At 57.0% G+C, this 22,546-nt stretch overlaps 2 protein-coding genes across 3 annotated transcripts in view; one reads left to right on the forward strand and one right to left on the reverse strand.

Moving 5' to 3' along the window:
• The window catches only part of CDH23 (cadherin related 23), a 379,551-nt gene that overhangs the window by 88,025 nt on the left and 268,980 nt on the right, over nt 1-22,546 (reverse strand). For both annotated transcript variants that reach the window (XM_008054754.2, XM_008054753.2), the window contains exons 24-29: nt 20,153-20,372; nt 17,713-17,865; nt 15,552-15,665; nt 12,602-12,750; nt 2,100-2,160; nt 939-1,087 (exon numbers count right to left, since the gene is read on the reverse strand). In XM_008054754.2, the coding sequence (XP_008052945.1) occupies nt 939-1,087; nt 2,100-2,160; nt 12,602-12,750; nt 15,552-15,665; nt 17,713-17,865; nt 20,153-20,372 (846 nt within the window). The remainder of the gene's footprint in view (nt 1-938; nt 1,088-2,099; nt 2,161-12,601; nt 12,751-15,551; nt 15,666-17,712; nt 17,866-20,152; nt 20,373-22,546) is intronic.
• Nucleotides 9,096-9,491, forward strand: CUNH10orf105 (chromosome unknown C10orf105 homolog). Its single transcript, XM_008054752.1, has one exon. It carries the CDS (start codon nt 9,096-9,098, stop codon nt 9,489-9,491), a length of 396 nt encoding a protein of 131 aa, XP_008052943.1.

Genomic DNA, 22,546 nt, shown 5'->3' on the forward strand with positions numbered 1-22,546 from the left:
TGGTGACTGACGCCTGGTAAGAACCAGGGGATCTGACCCCACAGCCCTCTCCATTGGGCAGGTCCCACTCAGAGGGGCCGCAGCGAGGACCACGTGTCTCTTCCCAAAGCTGCTGGGACATTGGTGGGAGCTGGGCCACAGCTGAGTCACCTGCCCCAGCCCGCCCCCTGCATGACCGTGAGCACCGGGTGATCGCAGCTCATGGTTTCCAGCCGGGGGAAGCAGGGGGTGGAGATGGGGTTGATAAGGGGAGCCCATTTCACCCCACTCTGTCCGGGTAAAGTCCCTGCTGACCTTCCCCATCTCCCTCCTACTCCTGACATCCACGGTCTGACTCACTTCCCACGGGTTTAGGGGGAGGAGCTGGGAGCTGCTGAGTGTGCAGGGGCGTGGGTGGCCTGGGGAGAGCATCTCGTCCATTGCCGTCATCCCTTTGCTGCTGGGCAGGAGTGTGTACAACCCAACTAGCCACTGGGAACATGTTTTTGACCATTTGGGGAGCTTAAGGCTGAGTTGGATCTCACGGCACAGATGGCTGGGAGAGGTGACTGGCATTTTGTTGGGACTCAGAACTGGGACTCGGAAGACATGGGCTCAAGTCCTGATTCTATCACTAGCACCTTCTCTGTGCCTCAGTTTCCTCCCGTGTAAAATGAGGTTGGCATCTGCACCTTCTAGACCATCTATGTGAGATGGGGGTTAGTGTGTGGACACAGAGGTTAGCATGTAAGGGTACCTCCTTCATCCCCTAGGACAGACATCGGCATCACTGAATCCCTCCCATGGCTGCAGAAACTGAAGCTCAGAGCAAAATGACATCCAAGAGCCCTGGCTGGACACCTTTCGCCAAAGTCTGAGCACCCAAGCCCTGCCGCCGGCAGGCCGCAGCTGTGGCCCTCTCCGGCTGTGGCCTTGGCCCTGCCCGCCCCTGGCCTCACCCTCACGGAGCTCCGCATGGGGCCCAGATCATGGTTGTAGGCCTCCACCACCAGCACGTGGGAAGAGTTCCGCTCCCGGTCCAGAGGCCGGGGCCCTCGCATCAGGAGCCCGCTGCTCACGTGGATCCGGAAGTTGTTGCCATGGTTCCCTGCGTGGAAGGACAGAAGAGGTGCATGGGCTGCCGAGCAGGACGCGTGTGGTGTGGGAGAAAGGAGGGGGGCCCAGGCCCCTAGGAACGTCGACCCTGCCCAGAGGTCGTGGGAACCTGGCTGAATCCCACCATGGCAAGAGGGTTCTCTGACCTGGCATGGTTGGGGCAGAAGTGCCCCGTCCCTGCCTCCTGGGAGGCCTGAGGGTCTCTCTGGACCCCCACACCTCCAGATGCATGTGGAGTGAGACCTTCTGAGTATTTGAGAAGAATCTGAGTATTTGAGAAGAATCTGGGGGCACTACAAAAACAGGGGCCCAAACCGAATTCTCCATGAGTGTTCGAAGCCAGGACTTAGTGGACATCCCTGGGTGGGCCCAGTGCCCATTCCCCATTCCGCGGGAACAGCACCCGATGCTCCTTTGGGGATCCACCCTCCTCTACTCTCAGTCCACACAGTTTGCATTGAATGACCCTACCCCTGATTCCAGAGGTGGGCAGGTCAGCAGGTGTTATTCTCTAGCCATAGTGATTGGCTCAGGGATGGGCACCTGTTTCTAGTGGACCGAGGAGACGCAGTCTTTGGGGAGCTCGTGGCCAGGGGCTGCCCTGGTCTGTATTCCCCGTGGGAAGACTCCCGCTGGGCCACAACATGTCGTCCTGTGCGATTTGTGATGAGTCATTTTGCCAGGCCCTGGTCCCTCCACTTCTGGATCGGCCCTCCTTTTCTCTCCACCTCTCACTTGTCCCACGATGGGAAGTGAGGGACCTTGGGCACGGCAGTCAAATGCAGCACCCCACTTGCAAACAAGTGAAGCACTTCCCTGCTTCCTCCCTCCAGCCCCGCCCCAAACGTGTGGAGAACTTCCCTGCTTCCTCCCACCAGTGCCGCCCCTGATGTGCAATCCAGGGGCCCTCCTTGGCTTTAGCCCCAGGCCTGTGGCAGCCCACAGAAGCCCTGCCCTCCCCTAGGGGAGAAGGGCTGGTCCCCAGCCTAGGACTCCCCACTTACCATGGAGGATGCGATACCACACACGCCCAAACTCTCCCTCGTCCGCATCTGTGGCTTTCAGCTGAGGGATAGCAAGACGTCAGAGTTACTTATTGAATTCTACCAGCAGGGAGAGAAGTTTGTAGAGCCCCTTCCTTCCCTCCGGCCCACCCCACCTTATCTTGCCAAAACCTGGGGATGTGGGAAGTAAGGGGGACACGTGTGTCTCCTCGCCCCCCACATGGATGTCTGACCACCGAGAGCCCCATGCTGCCCTGTCCAGGGCCACTCTGCCCCAAGCCTCCTCCAGGTTCTCAGGGAAGGCAGGGAGAAGGCCCGTGGAGGCCCAGCAGCTTGCCGGATACAGGCGTGGGCCCCGTACCTCCACAGTTCCCACCAGGCAGCCTCTGAGGGCCCAGGTGCCTTGCGAAGGGTGGCTGGCAGGTTTGCACGGTGGCTTCTTGCCTCTATTACCTGGCCTGAAGCCATTCTGGTCACAGCTGGGTGTCTATACTGTAAGGTCACTGTGGAAGCCTAGAAGCCCTATTCCCAAATGACGGCTCCACATTTCTTCATGCACACGATCCCACCAGTCTAGCTCCAGGTCACCCGGCTTGCCTGGCTGGGCCTCGGGCTTCTGTGTTGCCTCAGGTGGGACTTGAGGGTGTACTGTTCTCACTCCGAGACACTGCCCGGCGCACACCCCTTCTTACAAGGAGTCCAGCCTGGAGGCTGTGGGCAGAATCACAGCCGGCTCCAAGGCGCGTCCTGTCAAGCCCAAAATGGAGCACCTACTCTACCCACTGTGCACCCCACACAAGCAAAGAACCCCTGCATGGTGGAGCAGAGAGGCCTGAGGTTGGCTGGGAAGCCTCCCACAGGGCTGCAATACGTCCTCCTGTGATCTGTGGTGAGTTGTTTTGCCCTGGTCCCTCCTGCCTCTTCTGGATCTGCCCCTCTTACTCTCTCCACCTATTGCTTCAACCCCGTGCTGGGCACTGGTGCTGCCGTGTTCTTACTGACCCCACCACAATGGCCTGGGGGTTAGGTCCAGGAGTGGGGATCTGATCAAGTCAAGCCAATCACGTCCTTCTCTGGGATTGGTGGCCTTGGACCCAGAGGCAGTCTTTCTGGTGGTGAGATATGGGACTATCAACAGCCCCTCTCCTCTCTCCAACCCCGCCTCTCTGTTCACCTCCCACCACCGCTCCTCACTAACCCTGCTCTAGACACACAGTCTCCTGGTTATTTCTTGAAGACCAATGCATCCCCATGCTGACCACAGGGCCTTTGCCCAGGCTTCCAGGTGTGTGGTGGCTTGAGCCTATAATCCTAGCGACTCTGGAGGCTGAGGCAGGAGGATCACTCAAGGCTAGGAGTTTGAGACCAGCCTGGGTGATACAGTGAGACTCCATCTCAAAAAAAAAAATCATCTTCTCATAAGGTCCCCACTTACTACTGTGCATGAAACTGTAGACCACACTCCAATACTCTGGCCTTCTCCATCCCATCAGTCTCTGATACACTGCACCTTTGCCTATGGCCCATGTTCCCACGGAAAGAAAGGGCTTTGTGCACTGCTGTATGCTAGTCTCTAAGCAGTGACCCTGGCACATGGTGGAGCCAACTATATGTAGAAGGAATCTGTGAACGAATGAGTGGCAGATCTCCAGAGAGAGGGACTAAGCTGACATCTGGAGAGCATGGATGCAAGAGACACGACACAGAGCCCTGCAGGATCTGGGGCCCTGAGCCCAGTCATTCCAGGAGCCCAGCTGTGCCTCTTTCCCCGTGTAACTTTTCCCTTGATCCCAGGAGGTACCCCAGTGTGGCTCCAGCACACGTCTCCTCTTGAATGGGGCTTTGTTTCTTGTTACCTGAAGCCCTCACACAGGCTTCCTCATATTTGCCCCTGGACAAACTTCCAGAGAAGAGGGTTCCTGCCAACAAAGATCAAGAAAGCAGAGGCTACTGAGGGTGGCACTGGCCAAAGGTTTCCGAGGAGGGAGCTGAGTTTGGAAGGACTGGGGCCTCTGGCTGAGCAGAGAGGGCTGGGAAGAATACTCCGGCTGGGAAACAATGTGAGCAAAGCAGAGGCTGCGGTGGGGGCAGAGCAGGAAACTGGGACCCCGGAGGCATCTGGCTGGATGGCTGGAAGGCGGGGGAGCTCAATCAACAGCACTGGAGCAGTGGGAGCCTCAGAAGAATGTGGAGCACGGCATGACAGGATGGAAGCTAGCTTGAGGATGGTCAGCCTCACAGCTGGTGTTGGCCTGGCTGGACTTGACGGACAACAGAGCCTGAAGTATTCAGTCTCAGGATTCTGAAAGGCATGTTGATGGGAGGAGGAGAGGAAGTATGTTGGAGCAAAAGGAACAGGAGCTCTGGGTCAGGCTCAGACATGGGCACCAAGCCTTGCAGGATTGATGGGAAGGTTCGATGTCATTCTGAAAAGCATCTTGGCTGGTGCCTGGCACAGGGGTAGGTGGTGAAAGTTGACATTATGAATTCTGCCACCTTCTCCAGGGAGGGTCTCTTGATTTAAACCAGAGTTGGGGATGGTTGGGCTGTCCCTTCTATGCAGAACTCTCCCTCTTCCCTAAGAAATCTTAAGAGCAGGAAGGTGGAGGGATGTGGTGGGGAGCTTCAAAAGACCAGATCTGGAAGGAATCAGGACGGGGAGAGAGCCGAGCTGTTTGGAGCACGCCCTTGAGTGTCTGTTCATGGCGAGACTTCCTCAAAGCCTCCCTCCTCTGGTAGCCTGCCCCAACCTAGGAGCTTTGCTTTCTGCCCTCGCAGGAGAACAGGGGCCACAGATGAGATGTCCAGGCGGTTTGGGAAGAGGTTAAGGAAAGTGAGGACGTGGGATTTCCAAAGGGGGCTCTGGGCACCAGGAACATCAGATGCCTGCCTCCCCAGGCCTACCTGCCCACTCAGCTCAGGGGGAGTGCACCAAGCCCCCACCACTAACTTGCTGGATGACCCCGGACGGTCACACCTCTCTAGACCTCAGTTCTGTCACCTGAGAGAGGTGGGAGCTGAATGAGATGACCCCTAATGGCCTCTCCAGCTTTGACAGTCTACAGGAAAGCTCCCATCTATTCTGAGGTTGGCACAGTGCTTCTTTTGGTGGTCTAAGTCAGGAGGGAAGAGCTAAAAGTAAAAAACTGGGGGTGTGTTCCAGCTTCAGGTTTTGGGCAGAACCAAGTCTCCTCCCCTGCGTTGTACTTCTGGGAGCTTGGAGGTCATGGATGGGGAAGCTGCTTAAGACCTAGGCTCCTAAGCAGACAGCTGGTTGTCAGGGAAGCTGTGGTTTCCGGGAAGAAAGGAGACTGGGGATGGGATGTGTGTGTACGTGTGTGTGTGTGGGGGGGGGCGGGGGGTGAGGGTAGTTTGGAGAGAACCATCCCCCATCAAGGGTCTCCTAGGCCCACCCAAACTGTAAGGAGCATGGCCTTGGCATCCCCCAGCCCTGTGTTTTCTGCTCTGTGATTTCTCTGACCTTTGAAAGTACCTCTCACTGCTCACTTCTGCAGCCAGACACCTCCAAAGGGAAGTTGCTTTTCTGAGAATCTGAGGGAGAAGCCTGGACAGGGAGGAGCCAGGGATGCTGCAGGAGGAGCTGCAGGGCCCATCACTCCGCCTGCTCCCCTCCCGCCGTGCGGCCTGTAGCCCCTCTCCCGGGTAACCTGGAGGCTGGCAGGCACTGAATAGCGACCTGCTGGCTGCCACCGACCATACCATTCAAACTTCCAAGGGGGAAGGTGAGGGCCATGGAGCCCCAGAGGCAGTAAAACCCTCCCCCTGCACCCTTTTGCCCAGCGCCTCTGCCCCCGAGAGGCTCCAAGGAGACAGCTGGAGTGAGGCCTGGAAGGCTGGGGGCCCTCCAGCTCCCCTGGACAGCTCCCGTCTCTTTCTCCCCAGTGCAGTTGCCCTCCCTACCCCCTTGGCTGTCCCCTCCCCCAAGGCAGGGCCAAACTCTTCCAGACAAAGCCAGGTCCAGCTGGAGAGTGAGGCCCACTCTGCCGGGCCTAGGGCAGGGTGGGGGTCACGGCCACCTGGTCACGGGCTTCCCTTGCACGGCTGAAAAGACCTGTCCACCGAGCTCAGGACTGCCGAGGGCTGGCTCTGAGGTCAGTGCCTAGGGACTGAAGGAGAAGGCTTGGTGAGGGAAGTGGGGGTCACCCTTGCTGGGGGACCTGGGGAGGATGTGAGGGTGTGCTCAGACCCAGGCAATCCCTCTGGTTCTACAGAGAGGAGAAACAAAGGCCCTTGGCAGGCCCTGTTCTGTGGAACTCTGAGGGAAGAAAGATGGTTCTAGAGGGAACTTGCAGAGGTATGTCAAGCTCAGAGCCTGCTGGTGTGCCCTGACTCCAGTGGGAAGGAGAGGCTTCAGAGGCTCTCGAGACAACTCCCCAGAACCAGCCAGCCCTTTCTGGCTGATCAGCAGAGTGTCAAGGGCCTGGCAGCTGGACTTGCCTTGTGCTCCAGGGATGGGGTCTTGCTGTTTTCAAGCGCTTGGGACTCTCTTGGGGCCACAGGAACTACTCAGATGCTAATTACAACTCCACTCGTCCTTTAATTTTTTTATTTTGAGTTGGTATCTCATTCTGTCACCCAGGCTGGAGTGCAGTGGCAACATCACGGCTCACGGCAGCCTCGATCTCCTGGGCTCAGGCGATCTTTCCACCTCAGCATCTTGAGTAGCTGGGGCTACAGGTGTGCGTTACCACGCCCCGCTAACTTTTTGATTTTTTGTAGAGATGGGGTTTCGCTATATTGCCCAGGCTGGCTTTTTATTAAAGTGGGTCCCAGGCCTGAAGCCTGGAAGCCTGACGGGGTCTCCAAATTCATTCAAAGGCCTAGAAATAACATTAGAACGAGTAGGATGAAGCATCCCCATTTCAGACTGCTCGTTTCTTACTCCCAGCCAAGCATCACTCAGGATAGGATAGTGGGACAGTTGGTTTCTCCCCGTGGGAGATGGCAGTGGGCACACCCTCTCCCTCCTCCCAGCTCAGGCTCAAGGAAGGCCAACTCATGTGTGGCTGCCTAGCCAGAGCGCTCTCCGGACCTGATGCCTGGAAGGCGGGGACCCTGGGCAGCAAGACGGGCATCAGAGTTTCCAGCTGGGTGCAGGGAGGGGTCGTTTTCTGTCTGGGAATGCTGGGAGGAGTGGTGGTAAGAAACTGGTGGGAGGTGGGGTGCTCGGCCTGCCCTCAGTCTGCTGGGCTTGGAAGCCAGGAGTGAGGTCCTACGACTGCTGGTGAGTGCCTGGGGTGGGGCTAGGTCTCCCTGGGGTGGGGGCTGGGCGACTGCTTCTTTCCCTAGGACCTGTGACAGGGATTCTTTACAGACAACTGCAGGGCCTGGGCACAGCTTGAGGTCTTTGCTCCTGCAGAGTTCGGTGGTAGAAGACTGTGGTTGAGACTAACTATAGGAAGGAGGAAAATTCACTCTCCTCCAGCCTCATGGAAGACTCCAAGGTCAAACAGAAAGAATGATGTTTGTTTTAGACCCTCTTTGGGATTTCCTGTCCTGTGGGAGTAGAATTCAAAGGTCACAAATGCTGGCCCACAGGCTGGAGGCAACCTCCTCGTGTGTTTTGTTTGGCCTGTGCCGTGTTTCCAATGTTTGAAAATTCATTTAAAATGTTTTTGGAATCCAGTTTACTTGGCCTTTGCCGTGTCCTCTCTCCCACCTTCATCCTTGTCTTAAACAAATTTGGGTTAGTTGCCAAGATTTAAACATCAGGGATGTTTGCCTGAAAAATCCAGATTTCTGGCTTCTCTTGGGAAGTTGGCAGAGTCGACCACACTGGGTCTGCATTCTGGCATTGGCATCATCTGTCCTCAGGTAGCCTTGCCCACCTGTCCCCTCTGGTCACATGTTATCTGTGGCCAGGCTCTGTAAGCATTTTTATTGCAACCTCAGACATATTCAACCAAAGGCTCAGCCTGGTTTTCTACCTACAAGGACCATCTGCTGTGTTTCTCTACCGGGATGATCTTAACTGACAAGAGAAATGCCCCTGCAGGTGGATGATGTCTCTGGGGAGGTTTCCAGCCTCGCCTCCTGGGGGCTTACTTCCCACCTGTTCCCAGAATACCTCACTGAGCTAGAGAGAGGGCAGGGCCAGTGGGGTGGCAGGGCCATGGGGACAGGATTCACCTGGCTCTGGCCTTTGCTAGGCCACTTGCTCACAACGTGGCTCTGGGCTTGGCTTTATTCCCGTTTGAGCCTCAGTTTTCCCTCCTGTCACGGGAGCAGGCCAGACTGCTTCCGAAAGCAGCCACAGGAATGCCCACAGAGACAGACAGGTGATGTAAGTGTGTGGTGGGCCTGTGGGGGAGTGTGGCAAGCTGGGGGCCAGTGTGTCCTGTCTAGAGGGGGCAGCCACTACTCAGCCCCAGCCACTGGTATCAGGCAGGAAGGTGGGCCCTGCGTGGCCAAAGGTGGAATTCTGACATTTTTAGAGAAGCCAGGTGCCCAGATATTTATATGAAAACTCTTACTGTTTTAAAAAAATTATTCACAATTAAATTTATGAAAACACTGCAAGGCCCCAATGAAACATACTCGTGGGCTCCCTGCCTGCAGCCTTGGCGCTAGTTAATGTCCAGGGTCTCCCCAGCTACAGCGTGTCATCATTTACGACTCATTCCTGGCCACACAGAGAGTTATTGATGGAGTTGGTCCTAAATCCCAAGTTCTCAGGTCCAAGACTCTCTGGTAGATGATGAGGACTGATTTGAAAATGCTGAAGCCACTGCCCTCTGTCTCTGCGAGAGGGGACCTGAGCTCAGGCCCAGCTCTGTCACTCCTCAGTGTGTGTGCGCCTTGACTTGTCACCTTGCTGGGTCTCGCTGTCCCAGCCTGCAATACGGCCATGATGCCATCTGGTTTAGCAGTGCCCAGCCCATCGGTATTCCCAGGTAAGTCTCCCCTTCCCCCTCCCCCCGACTGGGTTCCTCTGGTCTGCCCCTGAGCTTCTGCCCTGGTGATTTTGCAGGAGTCATGAGCACAGAGAGCCCCAGCCCTACCAGCTCCCCGGCTATCAGCCCCCTCGCCTTCTCAACTCCGGCACCCCCAGGGACCTTCGCAGAGGCAGCCAGCCCCCTCCCCATGCTCATCGCCCTGGCCTGCATTTTCCTCTTGCTGGCCACCTGTCTGCTGTTCATGACGCTCTGCAAGCCGGCAGCGCTGGACCCCAGCCGCCGCAGGGCTCGCGAGTGCATGCCCCACCACCCGGGCCCCAGTGAGCCCCAGCTCCGGCTCTGGAAGCGCCTGGGCTCGCTGCGCCTCTCCCTGCACAGCTTCCGCCGAGGTCGGCCCGCTGCTCCTCCACGCCCCCTGCCAGGCCGCGATGACAACCGCAGCGACTGTGACTGCATGGAGTCTACCAAGATGTGACAAGGTGTCCGCTCACATGCTGCCCCACCCCTGCACATCTCCTGCCTTGGATGGAGCCTGGCATCTCAGGCTGCAGGAAGACAGTGGCCTAAGCAACCTGGCCACACACTTACCCCCAGTGGTTCTGTGTGCCCAGACTGGTGCCCTTGCAGAGATGGCCCCCAGAAAAGTACCTTCCTCCCTGTGGACCCTCTGGCTGCTGCTTGCTAAAAGATCCCTGGACCAAGAGATGAGTACCCTTAGCCCTCTGGGTCTTTGGTCTGAGGCTCCACAGGGCAAACCTGGGGCTCCCCAGGGCCCCTCTCTGGTGACAGGGCCCCAACCACCTCCTGGAGGCAGCACCTTGCTCCTGAACAGAAGCCTTGCCCATGCTCCAGGTGCCAAAGTCCAGCTCGGAGGAGTTGCTGAATGGCCAAAGGTTCCCTCCTGTCGAGTGGAATATTCAGCCTAGGCAGGGGGCAAGGGCCTGTCCTGCCATCTGTGCTGACTCAGTGTCCAAAGCAAAAGGGAGCCCCAGGGAGCCCCTGTCCTTGCATTTTCTGGGCCCTGCCAGTATCTGCCAGATAATCTTGCTGGATCAGATGCCTGGGTGCTGGCCAGGAGGAGGGTGAAGCAGGACACTACAGTCACATCCTTGGCAGCCAACTTGGCAGCCCCCTTCAAGGCGCCCACTCCACTAGATCAGGAAGCGCCTGAGGATGGGTTAAGAGGCTCCTTTCAGAGGCCAGGGTTGGTGCCATGACAGGGTGACAAGAGGCAGGACATTGCCAGCAGCCAGAGGTGATGTCACCTGGGCTCTGAGGAGGACATATCACAGAGGTTCCGTGTGTCACCCAGGGAGAGAGGCAGCCTCCCCTTGGGTGAGACGGTCCAGACCTTCTCAGGACAGCTGTTGGACCTCAGGCCTAGACACACTAGTTATGCTATTTGTGGTTTTGGTGATTGCTTCATCTACTGGCTGCCTGTCAAACCAATCCTACCCCAGGATGGGCTTCTGAGTCCCAAACCCTTAACCAGTCCTCCCAAGGCCAGAGTTAAACACTTTGGTCAGGTCCCAAATTTGGAGAGTGGGCAGAGGGCGGCCTGAGCTACCTAGCTCATGTCCCAGAGAGTCAGCTGGCCGGGGTCCCACCAGGGAGCTGCCACACCCCACCCTGCTGTGACCCATAGCACGGCCAGTCAGGTCTTCTTAAGGAGTAAGCTCTGGCTCCTAAACTGTCACTGGCTCCCCGATGCCAACTGGATATAGTGAAGTTCCTTAGCTCGTGTGCAATGTCCTCTGGGATCTGGCTCCAACTGATCTTTCCAGCCTCATCTTGACCCCAGACCCCAGGCAAGCTGAACTCCCTGTCACATGTCACCCACTCTGTGAAGTCCTCCTGCCTGCAACCGCCCTTACTCTCTCCCACCTCTCTGGGGACCAACAAGCAACGTTTCCCGCTTGGCAGCGTGGGTCCTTCTTATCAACATCTTTCCTGCAAGCTGGGGCGCCTGCAGGGGGCCAGACTTCATCCAGCTCCTCACTTTGACTCCCCATGAAAGCCTGAGGCCTCTGCTTCCTCCGTGAAGGGTGGCCCAGCCTGGGTGTGTGTGTCCCCACCCCAAAACAAGAGTCCTGTTGGGAACCTGCACACCACAGAACCCGCCTCTTCCCTTGGTGCTCCTAGAAAGATTTCTCTCCAGACAGGCCCTGCTGGGGAGGTTCACTGCGCCTTCCTTCCAGGTCAATCTGACCTTAAAAAGTGAGTCCAATTTTGCAAGAAACTTACTTAACATAAGGACATGGAGGAGTCACCCAGACTCTTAATTCCTCCCTGAGAAATGGAGAGAATCAGGGTTGCCCTATATTACTCACGAACTCTTGGATTGAGTGTGAGTAGTGTTATGTAAACAGAAACCAACTCTTGGGGGTTCAGAAAGCCTGTGTTCCTCCCTGCCTGCCTGCTTTAAAGAGCTAAAGCTCTTCCTGGTTTTCTTTTCCCAGGACCTCCCTGAAACTCCCCAGGCCAAGTTGAGTGTGCAGCTGCCCACTCCTGACCTGCAGGCCCTGTTAGCCACCAGGCACTCTCTTCCTGGAAGCTGGGGCTGTGGGGAATGGCTTCCCTGAGGCCCGAGGAAGGAAAGGCTGGGGTTGGGTAGGGAGCTCTCAGAGGTCTGGCTGCACCCCCAGGCCTTGGGACACCTGTCACTAAGCTAGGGGTGGTAGGTACCAAGCCAGGAGTGGGTCCCACAGCTTTGTTAAGGGGAGCTGTCCAGGGCCCACAAGCTGAGGCTCAGAGGGAGAGACTCCCCCCACACCTTCCTCCTTTTGGAACTAGCCACCACACTCCCATGGCTTCCCAGGGCTTCCTGGACCCTCCATGCTCCCTGCTCCCCAGTCCTTTCCTGCCCTCCTCCTGGTCCCCACGCAGGGAGGCGGGCACAGGCACACTCCCAGCCTCCCACGCTTTTGCCCCTCCCAAGCCCGGGAGCCGGCCCCCGCAGGCAGGCCCAGATTTGCTGTGTTTGGCTCAGCCACCAAATCGGAAACTCCGCAGCTGGTGAAGAGACTCATTCATTCCGGCCTCCCTCCCCACCCGGCAACCAAGGCCTCAGGCAGGGTGGGGGAGGGTACTCAAGGTTGGCAGGAACCTCCTCTCTCCCTGTGCCTCACTCCCTGGGCAAAGGAGCCCTTTCTTCTTGTGCCTGTTTACTTTCCAAGAGGGGAGCCTCGGCCAAGGGCGTTGTGAAAGCGGCTCTGTTCGGGCCTTGCTGGGCCCTGGCTCGCTCCTCGAATCCTTTCCGGGAAAATGTGACATCTCCTCCCTGCTCTGAAAAGCCCTTCAGGGTGGGGTGGGTGATGCCGAGAGGGCTGCAGGGGAGGGAGGCCAGCGTCCTCCTTGTTTATTGGGAGCCAGGGCCCTGACCTCAGCCCGGCTCCCCGGGAGGAAGGAGGGGCCGAGTCCCCTCTTCCTCACAGCAGAGCCTGCCCTGGAGCAGAGCCTACCCTGGCCCCTCGCGGGGGTCCGTCCCCCTCCACCACGAAGCCACAGAGAGTGTGCCTGCATGCTGAGTGTGGCTCTGCCTGTCCCCAGCCCGCCGCCTGCCCCAGGGGGGCATGGGCCACCTGCCTGCACGATGCTGTGGCCCTCGGGGATGTCCTCGGGGACGCTGGCCTCATAGCTGCTCTGTAGAAAGATGGGCCTGTTGTCGTTCACATCCAGGACGGTGACGAACACAGTGGCCGTGCCCGTGCGCCGCTTCCCCACCGGGCCGTTGTCTGCAGGAGTTAAAGGAGGACAGAATATTAGTGGCTGCCTGAGGGGCAAACTTCCTGGGCCCGCACACTCCTGGGCACTGGCTCAAGATGTGCCCTGTCTTGTCCTGCCTGCCACAGTCTTTCCAAGGGGTGACTCTTCTTTCTAGATGAGGAATAGCACCTAACACAAACAGTACCTAATAGTTAGATAACGCTGTGTGTCAGGTGTTATTCTAGCTCATTCAGTGTCTCGCAATCGTGCCTAGGATGATGATCCCCATTTTGCAGAGGAGGTTGCTGAGGCACTCGCATGCACTGGATGCTGGCTTTCAAAAAAGACAAACTCCCGTTCCCTCCCTGGGAACCTGTGAGTGTTAATTTAGTTGAGAAAGGAGCCTTTGAAGATGTGGTTAAGGATCACGAAAAGAGATCATTCTGGGTTATCAGGGTGGGCTATCAATCTGTGACAAGTGTCTTTGCAAGAGGAAGGCAGAGGGAGATTTGAGACTCAGAGGAGACGACCCTGTGAAGATGGAGGTGAGACGGGGTTATGCACGCAGCTGCAGCCACGTGCCAACAACACCTAAAGCAGCCAAAGAGCCCAGAACGGAGCCTCCCCTGGAGCCTGCGGAGGGAGGGCGGCCCTGCCCACACCTTGACTTTGAACTTCTAGGCTGCAGAACCACGAGAGAATAAATTCCTGTTGTTTTAGGCCACTGAGTTTGGGGTGATTTGTTACGGCAAACCTAGGGAGCAGATTCAGGTACTAAGAGCAAACAGCCAATGGCTGTCAGGGCCAGGCGCGAAGGCGTCTGGGCCAGACACCTGGCTGGGACACCTCAAGGGGTAGCTGTCCTCTGCTCCAATTCACAGCTGGCAGGCAGCCATGGGCCAGGGACACCAGAGCTCCTGATTGCTCAAGAGAAATGGCACATTTGAACGTTTAAATAAGATCTCCTGATACTTAAATGTTCACAACGAATTGTCATCCCTTATAAAATACTGCATGGGTCAAACAAACACTCCCTCTGCATTCAGGGACACAGGCCCAGCTTGGCATCTGAGCCTGAGGTACCCAAGGACTCTGCCCCTCTGGTTCCCAGCAGGGGGAGGTGGTGAGGACCGGAGCCTCGGCTCAGCCCCAGGGGCGGCTCTTGGTTGTTCCTCCTGGAGGGAGACATCTGTGCCCAGTGCGGCGTGTCCAGGCAAGAGTGTCTCCCAGGGAGGAGTCCAGCAGCCGGAGCAGGCAGGGGACCAAGGGTGACCCCATCCTTCTCCCCAGGCCGGCCGATGCCATGCTGGCTGCAGCTCCTCTCCAGACCCGCCCCACCATCCTGAGGGGCTGGCTCTTTGCTCCGGCTGGGATCCGTGTGAGCTTGGAGACCCAGAAGGCCCCGGTGGAGGCCTTCTCCTGCCAGCTGGAGCCTGAAGGCTGGACTCAAGGGAGGGGAATGATAGGTCTCCAGAGGGTGGGGTGGCTGCCCCAGGGTGGGAGGAGGGCTGGGCAGAGAAGCATTAGGGGCATGGGGGGCTGGGAGAGACTGCTGGCTGGAAAGAGTGAGTCTCGCTGCAGACGCCGAAATGAGTGGTCCTGGGAGGACCAGGGGCCCCCAGGAGACACAGGCCTTGTCACACCGCTCCTCCCCTCCGGAGCCCTCAAGGGCTCCCTGCTGCCTAGAGGCCAAAGATCAAACTTCTGGCCCGATGTTTAGGCCTCTGCAATCCAGGCCTACCTGACCAGTCTTCCCATCTCCCCCAGTGTAGGCAACACCATAAGACAGTTGCTACACACACACACACACACACACACACACACACACACACGACTCTCCCATCTCCAGGCCCTACTGAGCTGGTAGCTCTGCTGAAACACCCTCCTTGTTTTTGTGTGTACTCAACCTTCCTTGGCCGTCAAGGCTGTGGCTGGCATCCCTTGTTTCTGGCCGTCAGCACTATCCTGCTCTCTCCTGGGAAGCCCACGCCCTGAGTGTCCCCCTGAGGACCCTCCCTTCCTGCTCTGAGGCCAGGGATTCCAGGTAGGGGTACTGCCCCAAGCTCCAGGGATAGGAGTGGGACTCGGGCCTAACGAACCAGCACACCTCACTTCCCTGGCCACGGTGAGGGGCTCAGGAGGCACGGGCGGAATGCAGCTCATCAGAGCTCGTGGGAGGGCTTCTGCTGGGGAGACTGGGAAGGAGGCAGTGCTGGCTTCCCTGCCGCTGCACTTGAACTGAGTGGGTGTAATGGTGGGGCCATCTCGGGAGGCAGAGACCGAAGTCAACAAGCAGGACGCAAACTCAGCCAAGGTAGAGACAGCAGCCTAGTGGCATCACCTGAGTCCCGAATCCAGTCATACCTGAAGCTAGACTTCCCAATGGACCCGTTTTAGGAGCCCATATTGCTGAAGTCAGTTTATTTTCAAGTTTGTAACCAAATAAGTCCTGACTCAAAGGCACAGCTGCCGCTTCCTCCAGGAAACCTTCCTTGACCTCTCCCACTCCATGTTTGTACCACCCTTCGAACCCGACACGCGTCTGTCATCCCCCCTTTCTGCTGTCTTGCCTGGGTTTTGCAGTGATGTGTCTCCACGTGGGTGCCCCATGTAGCCTGTGCCTTACCATCCCGGTGACTCTCATGTAGCCCCGAGCCGTGAGCCTCACACCCAGCTAGTGCTCTGGAGTGCTGGTGTCTCTGGTGGCCCTTTCTTCACTGGCATCAGGGCAGAGTCCAGCCCTTGGTGCAAGGCCTGGCTCCCTGAAGGGCACCCCGTGAACTCTGCCCACAGTCCCCGAATGGGTGGATGCCAGTGGGTTGGTGCCTACCAATGGCCTCCAGGATAAGTGTGTAGGCAGCGGTGGTCTCCCGGTCCAGGCTCACCACCGTCCTCACCACGGCGTCGCGGTAGCCCACGCTGAACTTTCCGTCCACATTGCCGCCTGCGGGCAAGAGAGGATGAAGCTTCGGGTCGGGAAACAGATCATGGCTGGGAGTGGGCATGGCACCTGACTGCTCTTGACCTGGGACCCGCCAGGGCAGTCCAGCGGTGGATGACTGAGCTGCCGGCCCAGCCCTGCCCGAGGGGCTTTGACGAGGGTGTGGCCTGGGTGGGCCCGGTGGGGGCGCCAGATGCCTGGAATAAGTGTCTACTTGAACTCTCCCACGTACCAGGCATGGCACCGGGGCCAGTTCGTTGGATCTCCACTTCACAGAGTAGAAACACGATCCTTCTGTGAGCTCCAGTGTGCCTGTGTGCTGGCATCCGGGCCCGTGGCCTTCACCCCCTGCTCCCTGCCTGTCCTGCAGAAGCATCTGAACAGTCAGCCTGCGCTGGGGCTTTTATGTGTGACCGAGGACTCTGCGGTCAGTGGGCACTCTCCAGTCCCTCATCTCAAGCCTGGGGGCTGGGGGTGGGATGGGCTGAGGACCAAAGCTCTCCGGGTGGGATCATGGAGACTCCACCCAGGGAAGAGTAAAGGCAGGTGGACAGGAGACAGGTGATACTGATCTTCCCAAGTTCTGGGACAGGTGGGAAGTGCAAGGATCTCCTCTCTGGGGTGGACGGGAGCCAGGAAGGATCTCCCAGAATAGCGCGGGAGACCCCTCTCTGGCTAGCTGGCAGTCAGTGTGGAGTTCTGGGCAGCAGAGGGCGCCACTGCACTAGGTTTGGGGTGAACTTGGGCCAGGCCTCTGCTTAGCTCCAGGCGCTGAAAACCTGGGAGGGCCTGAGCAGCTCAGCAGGAATCTGCCACTCTGAGGTGCTGCAAAGTCGTCCTGGGGGCTGCCAGGTGCTCCCTTGTGGGAAAGACCCCTGACCCCCCAACCTCCAGTGCTCCCCAGGTTCTGAGTTATCATCTGCAAGGGGCACAGTCTGGCTCCTGGGAGGGTGAGGAAAGAACCAAGTATGTTGGCAGCTGAGACATGGGGCGGTGCCATTTGAGGGGTCTTGGTAACCGAAACTTTTCCAGGGCCGCTTGGAGGTCCAGGCTGCCAGGAACCCCTTAGGGAGGGGAGGAGGAAGGGCTCTGAAAGGAGAGGCTGAGGACCGGGGAGTCACGCTGGCTGCAGCAAGCTACAGCGAATGGGCTGTGAGTCGGGACTCCTTGCTCCGGGGGAGAGGTGGCAGGGGCCAGGGAGGCTGGCGTGTGCATTGTTCGTGTGTACAGGTACACATATGCACGTGCAACATGTGTGTGATGTGGCTGCAGGCAGGTCATGGACTGAGCTGGTAAAATGTCCAAGGGTTGAGGAATGTGGAATACTGACCCCCCACCTTCCTCCCATGTGTCACAGCACCTCTCAGATATGTCAGGGCCTGAAGAAGGCTGAAAAACTGTTCTAATCCAGGAATGACAAACTCATGGCACGTATGTCCCTACCTACCAATCCCACCACTGTGGCAGGCATCACTAATCGATCCCAGCCCACTTTCCCTGTTGAGCTAGGATCTGGCCTCATAAGCTGTCTCCACTGCTCTCCAGGTGATGGCTATTCAACATTTTGAGCTAAAACCATTCCATTTAGGGAGATCTAAACCATCTGCCTCTGAACAGATGGGAATTCTCCTTGTGAGTAAAGGGTCCCCAGGGAAGGACAAGGCCGCATTCCTACAGTCCCTGCTTCATCACTCTCACTTGGGGAAGAGTGGGGGCCAGGGCTCCTCTCCAAGCGACACTGGCTCGCTCCATCCTCCAGAATGAACTGTGGCAGAGCCTCCCCCTTCCTGCAACAGGTCAGGAGGACCCTGGAAAGCCAGTTCAAAGCTGTCTAGCTGCAAAGCCCTTGGGAACAGCTGAGAGTAAATCCTCAGGGAAGTACCAGCAAAGGCTAAAGCCCGATGGTAGAGACAGGGCCTCTTGCCCACCCCGTCCTGCTTTCCATTTAGTCTAGCTCTCCATCGGGGAAGGGGGGAGGCAGGGCCCCAGAGGACTGGGGGGGCATGGGGTGGGGGGTAGGGGAGGTGGTTGGGGAGAGGCCAGGCCGCACCTGTGATGAAGTAGCTGAGCTCAGCATTGAGCCCCACGTCGTTGTCTGTGCAGTTCAGCCAGACCACCCGGAACTCCCGCGGCACGTCCTCGGACACTGACACGTTGTACACAGCCGGGAAGAAGGTGGGTGTCTCGTCGTTCACGTCCAGCACTGCAGGCAGAGCAGGGACCGGGCTAGGCCTGCCTTTTGCTTCAGACAGCCCGGCTCTACAGGAGGGGCTCCAGCCCTCCCCAAGCGGGACACTCATGTCCAAGGCAGTCACGGGCTCCGAGTGGCATCTGTGTCAACACCTCCCGGGCACCACCCAGGGCCCCCTACACCTGCTGGGACCTGGGCCAAGCTGGCCAGAGCTCTAGACCTTCCGGTGTCCCTGCTTCCCGGGGGCTGCTGCCGCCCATGCTGCCAGAGGGAGGAGAGAAAACCCACAGCCTCCCTCCAGCATGTACCTAACATGACCACGTGATGATCGTGGCAATGAGGGTGGTGGTGACCATTTACAAGTGCTCCTGTGCCACGCCATGCAGCGCTTGACACAGGACCAAGCATAACCCCATGGCATCCGTGGGAGGAAGGCATTATCAGTTACACTGTCTAGCAGAGGGAATGGAAGCTCAGAGCCACTGAGTGGCATACCCAAAGTCACACAGCAACAGGTAGGAGGGTTGAAGTCCTGAGGACGCCTACCCCCCATATGTGAGGGGGCTTCAGGGGAGGGAGCTGGCTTTGAAGTTCCCCCCTCTCCCCAGAAGATCTATTTTCCATTAAGATTTGTTTTTTCAGCTCTGCATGCCAGTTCCCAATTCTTTAGGCAGACATGGCTTGGAGCAACCTCTATGGTGAAGTGGCCCGCACCCCACTTTGGCCACTGCGTGGTATCACCAGGAGGAATGATGGCCTCATGTGACGCCATGGCTTCTGTTGAGCCTTCCTCTCTTAAAGACTGGACAAGCTGGGCTCAGTGGCTCAGCCTCTAATCCCGCGCCTTTGGGAGGCTGAGGTGAGTGGATTGCCTGAGCCCACGGGTTCGAGACCCACCTGGGCAACTTGGCGAGACCTCATCTCTACAATAAATCAAAAATCAGTCGGGCATGGTAGCCCGCGCCTGTAGTTCCAACTACTTGGAAGGCTGAGGCGGAAGGATCGCCGGAGCCCAGCAGGTCGAGGCTGCGGTGGCTGGAAGTGGCCACTGCACTCCAGTCTGGGCGACAGAGTGAGACTCCAACTCATAAAAAAAAGACTGGGACATAACTCCCTATCAATCATCAGCAAAGAAGTGGGCCTTCAACCTGGCACCAGGAGCCCACAGGTAAGCCTTGGACCCACAGGAGAGAGAAGGCTGTGCTCTCTCTAGTCCCTCTGTAATCCTCACCATCTTAGGTCTCAACTGAGGAGGGTCAATGTGTGTATCTGTGCCGAGCTACCCACCCCAACACACCCCAGCATCCCACAGAGGCTGGAAGGAGCTGGGATGGGACATGCAGGTCTAGAGAACAGGTCACATCTTGCTGGATAAGCTCTGTGCTTATTTCCCTGGGGGTATTTCTGGTTCTTTGGTAACAGCTCATGTCCCCATATGTTCTGAAAATTAAAGACACATCCAGAGTGGATAAAGAAATAGTACCTGGCCCTGCCCTTAAATAGGCAAAGTTAGTGGAAATTAGCATGAGAGCCCCAGGGATGAGGAATCTTAGGGAGTCTGGGAATCCCAGCTGTCCTCACCCAGGGCAATGCCCTTCCATGGGCACAGGAGTGCCATACCCACAGGAGGGAGGAGTCCCCTTCACATCTTCAACTCAAAACTTTGACCTTTCAAAGGGGCAAGGCGCAGTGGCTCATGCCTATAATCCTAGCACTTTGGGAGGCTGAGGTGAGAGGATTGCCTGAATCCACGGGTTTGAGACCAGCCTGGGCAACTTGACGAGACCTCATCTCTACAATAAATCAAAAGAGTAGCCAGGCATGGTGGCGCATGCCTGTGGTTCCAGCTACTTGGAAGGCTGAAGTGGAAGGATTGCCTAAGCCCAGCAGATCGAGGCTGTGGTGGCTGTGAGTGTGCCACTGCAGTCCAGCTTGGGTGACAGAGTGAGACTCCAACTCAAAAAAATGAAATAAAATAAAGAAGACAAAGGGCTCTGCAACCTTCCCTGCCTGCTCGTGACCCTTAGGGTCCCTGTCCCTGCTCGAACTCTCTCCGCCGTTGCTGCCACCAGAGGCTGGGAGGGATGGGGCACCTTGGCAGTGGTCCAGGGCCACTGCCTCTGAACCCTGGGGCATTGAAGGCCATGGCCAGCTGGGGAGAAGGCTCTGCTGGCACTCTGAACTCGGTGGAGACAGGGGAACCTCTGCTGTGTTGAATGGCTCCAGGTGAGGAGGCTGCCCCATTAGCAACAGCCACAGGCCTGGCACACAGCAGGAGCACCCCCGACCCGACCCTCACCGCGGATGGTGAGCGTGCTGGTGGAGCTCTTGGTGGGCGTGCCTGCGTCGCTGGCCACCACCCGCAGTTGGTACTCGGCAATGCGCTCTCGGTCCAGCTCGGCTGTGGTGACCACCACACCGTTGCTGCCGTTGATCAGGAAGTCCATGCGGGGCATGCCCACCTGCATGCGGTAGGACACCAGCCCGTTCAGGCCCTCGTCCAGGTCGATGGCCACTACCTGAGGGAGAGAAGGGGTGGCGTGAGGGTGGGGACACCAGGACAGATGCTCCTCCCTAGGAAATGCTCGCTTCTCCCCACCAGCTCATACTTGGCAGCCGCCAGGCACAGCTGCTCCTCTCTGAGCCTCAGGCTTCTGTCCCCAGCGCCCTCTAGGGGGCAGCATGCCACTGGCTGAAAGGCGTCCAGACGCCTATGTGAGGGGTGGGCGGTAAAGGGACTTTCAGAGCAAGAGTCCAGATGCCCTCAGCGTCCTTCGCCCTTCATGCCCTGCTCTCCCCACTAGGAAGACCCCCAGATTTGCTCCAGCCCTGACAGCGCTGGCATGAAGCAGTCATTACAGCTTCAAGACCCCCTTGATGACTTGGAGCTCAAGTCAAGCGGAGACTCAAAAAAACTTGAAATTTATTTATTAAAAATTGTGTATTTGTTCTTACATGTCTAAACTGCAGTCAACATCAAAGTACTCTCTGTTTGAGGCAATGCACCTATCAAGATGCTTTTTCCACTGCTCAAAACAGTTTTTGAATCCGTCAATTTTGAGACCTTTTAGAGCTTCCACTATTTTGTATTTCACCTCTTCCACATCAGCAAAACATTTCCCTTTGAGGACTTTTTTAATCCGGGGAAGCAAACAAACAAAGAAAGTTGCTTGGGGCAAGATTGGGTGAATAGGGAGGGTGGGGCATAGGGGTAATGCCGGGTTTTTTTTGGTCAAAAACTGCAGAATTCTCAGTGCGGTGTGGACAGGTTGTTCATGTAAATTACCTATCATGAAACAGACAAATGCGTTGAAAGAATCTCCAAAAAACTCACTGAAGCGGAACACAACCTCTCATAACAATGTTAGCTGGTACGCTGATGCCAACGGGTGCTTAGAACTTGTACCTAGTGGGGTACAGTTTTGGCTTCAGTAAATTATTTTTTTGGAGATCCTTTCAACACATTTGCCCATTTCATGATGGGTGATTTACGTCCGAGTGCGCCTGTCCACACAGAACTGAGTGTTCAGCCGTTTTTGACCCAAAACAGCATGTCTCCCCCTCCACGCCCCACCCTCCTTATTCACCTGATCTTGCCCTGAGCTCCTTTTTTTTTTTGCTTCCCTGATGCAAAAAGCCCTCAAAGGGAAACGACGTGGAAGAGGTGAAACAAAAGACGGCAGAAGCACTAAAAGGCATCAGAATGAATGAGTCCAAAAACTGTTTTGAGCAGTGGAAAAAGCGTCTCGATGGGTGTATTGCATGAGACGGAGAATACTCTGAAGAGACTGAAGTTTAAACATGTTAAGAATAAATACACAGTTTTTTATAAATAAATTCCGAGTTTTTTGGGGTCCCCTTCGTATGTGAAGTTTCCAGGTTAAACACTCCCAGCTCCTCCCCTGTGAATTCAGAGATGGTCCTGGTGGGCGCCTCTTTCCTCCACTGTCTGTGAGCCCCCCGGAGAACTGCGTTTGGGGTTCATTCGCTCTCACCCTCGCCACCTCCTGCCTGGGGACTCTTCCTGGGGGCCTGCGGCCAGTCCCTGGCTTGCGGCTCCCCCTGCTGGGGCTTTGGAGGAATGTTCAGCTGGAGAGAGGCCTCCCCAGGACCTAAGAACACGGTCGATCTCCTTTTACCCACGAAGAAAGGGAGGTGCAGTCAGCCTCCAGGGTACCACTGAGGTCACCGACCCTGACAGCCTGACAAACAAGCCTATCTTCTTCCAATCTCTCGGGTAGAAACCCTCCTGACAGACACAACAGTGGACACAACAGCTATTGTGTATTTCCTTGTCCAAATACCAGGTGGCTTTATATATGTGTCTGATGAATCCCAACAGCGTAGCCAGGGAGATACTATAATCACCTCCACTTCACAGGTGAGAGGTTAAGTAGTTTGCTCCAAGTCACACAGCCTACTGGGGGTGGAGCTGGGTGGGAGCCACACCTGTGTTGATTGGACTTTAAAAATGCTCTTAACCATGAGGGTCTCTCTGTTTATAAGCGGTCCCTGCTAGGGCATCGCCTCTCTAAAATAGCACCTTTGGGGTTTCCCTCGCCAGAAGGAAGATGGAACAGGAGGCAAAGGGTCCAGCTTCAAGACCAGGCTCTGAGCCGGACTCGGTGGCTCAGCCTATAATCCCGTGCCTTTGGGAGGCTGAGGTGAGTGGATTGCCTGAGCCCGTGGGTTC

The sequence above is a fragment of the Carlito syrichta genome, unplaced genomic scaffold (assembly GCF_000164805.1).
Source record: "Carlito syrichta isolate Samal-C Ts95f unplaced genomic scaffold, Tarsius_syrichta-2.0.1 Scaffold301031, whole genome shotgun sequence".
Classification (NCBI taxonomy): Eukaryota; Metazoa; Chordata; class Mammalia; order Primates; family Tarsiidae; genus Carlito; species Carlito syrichta.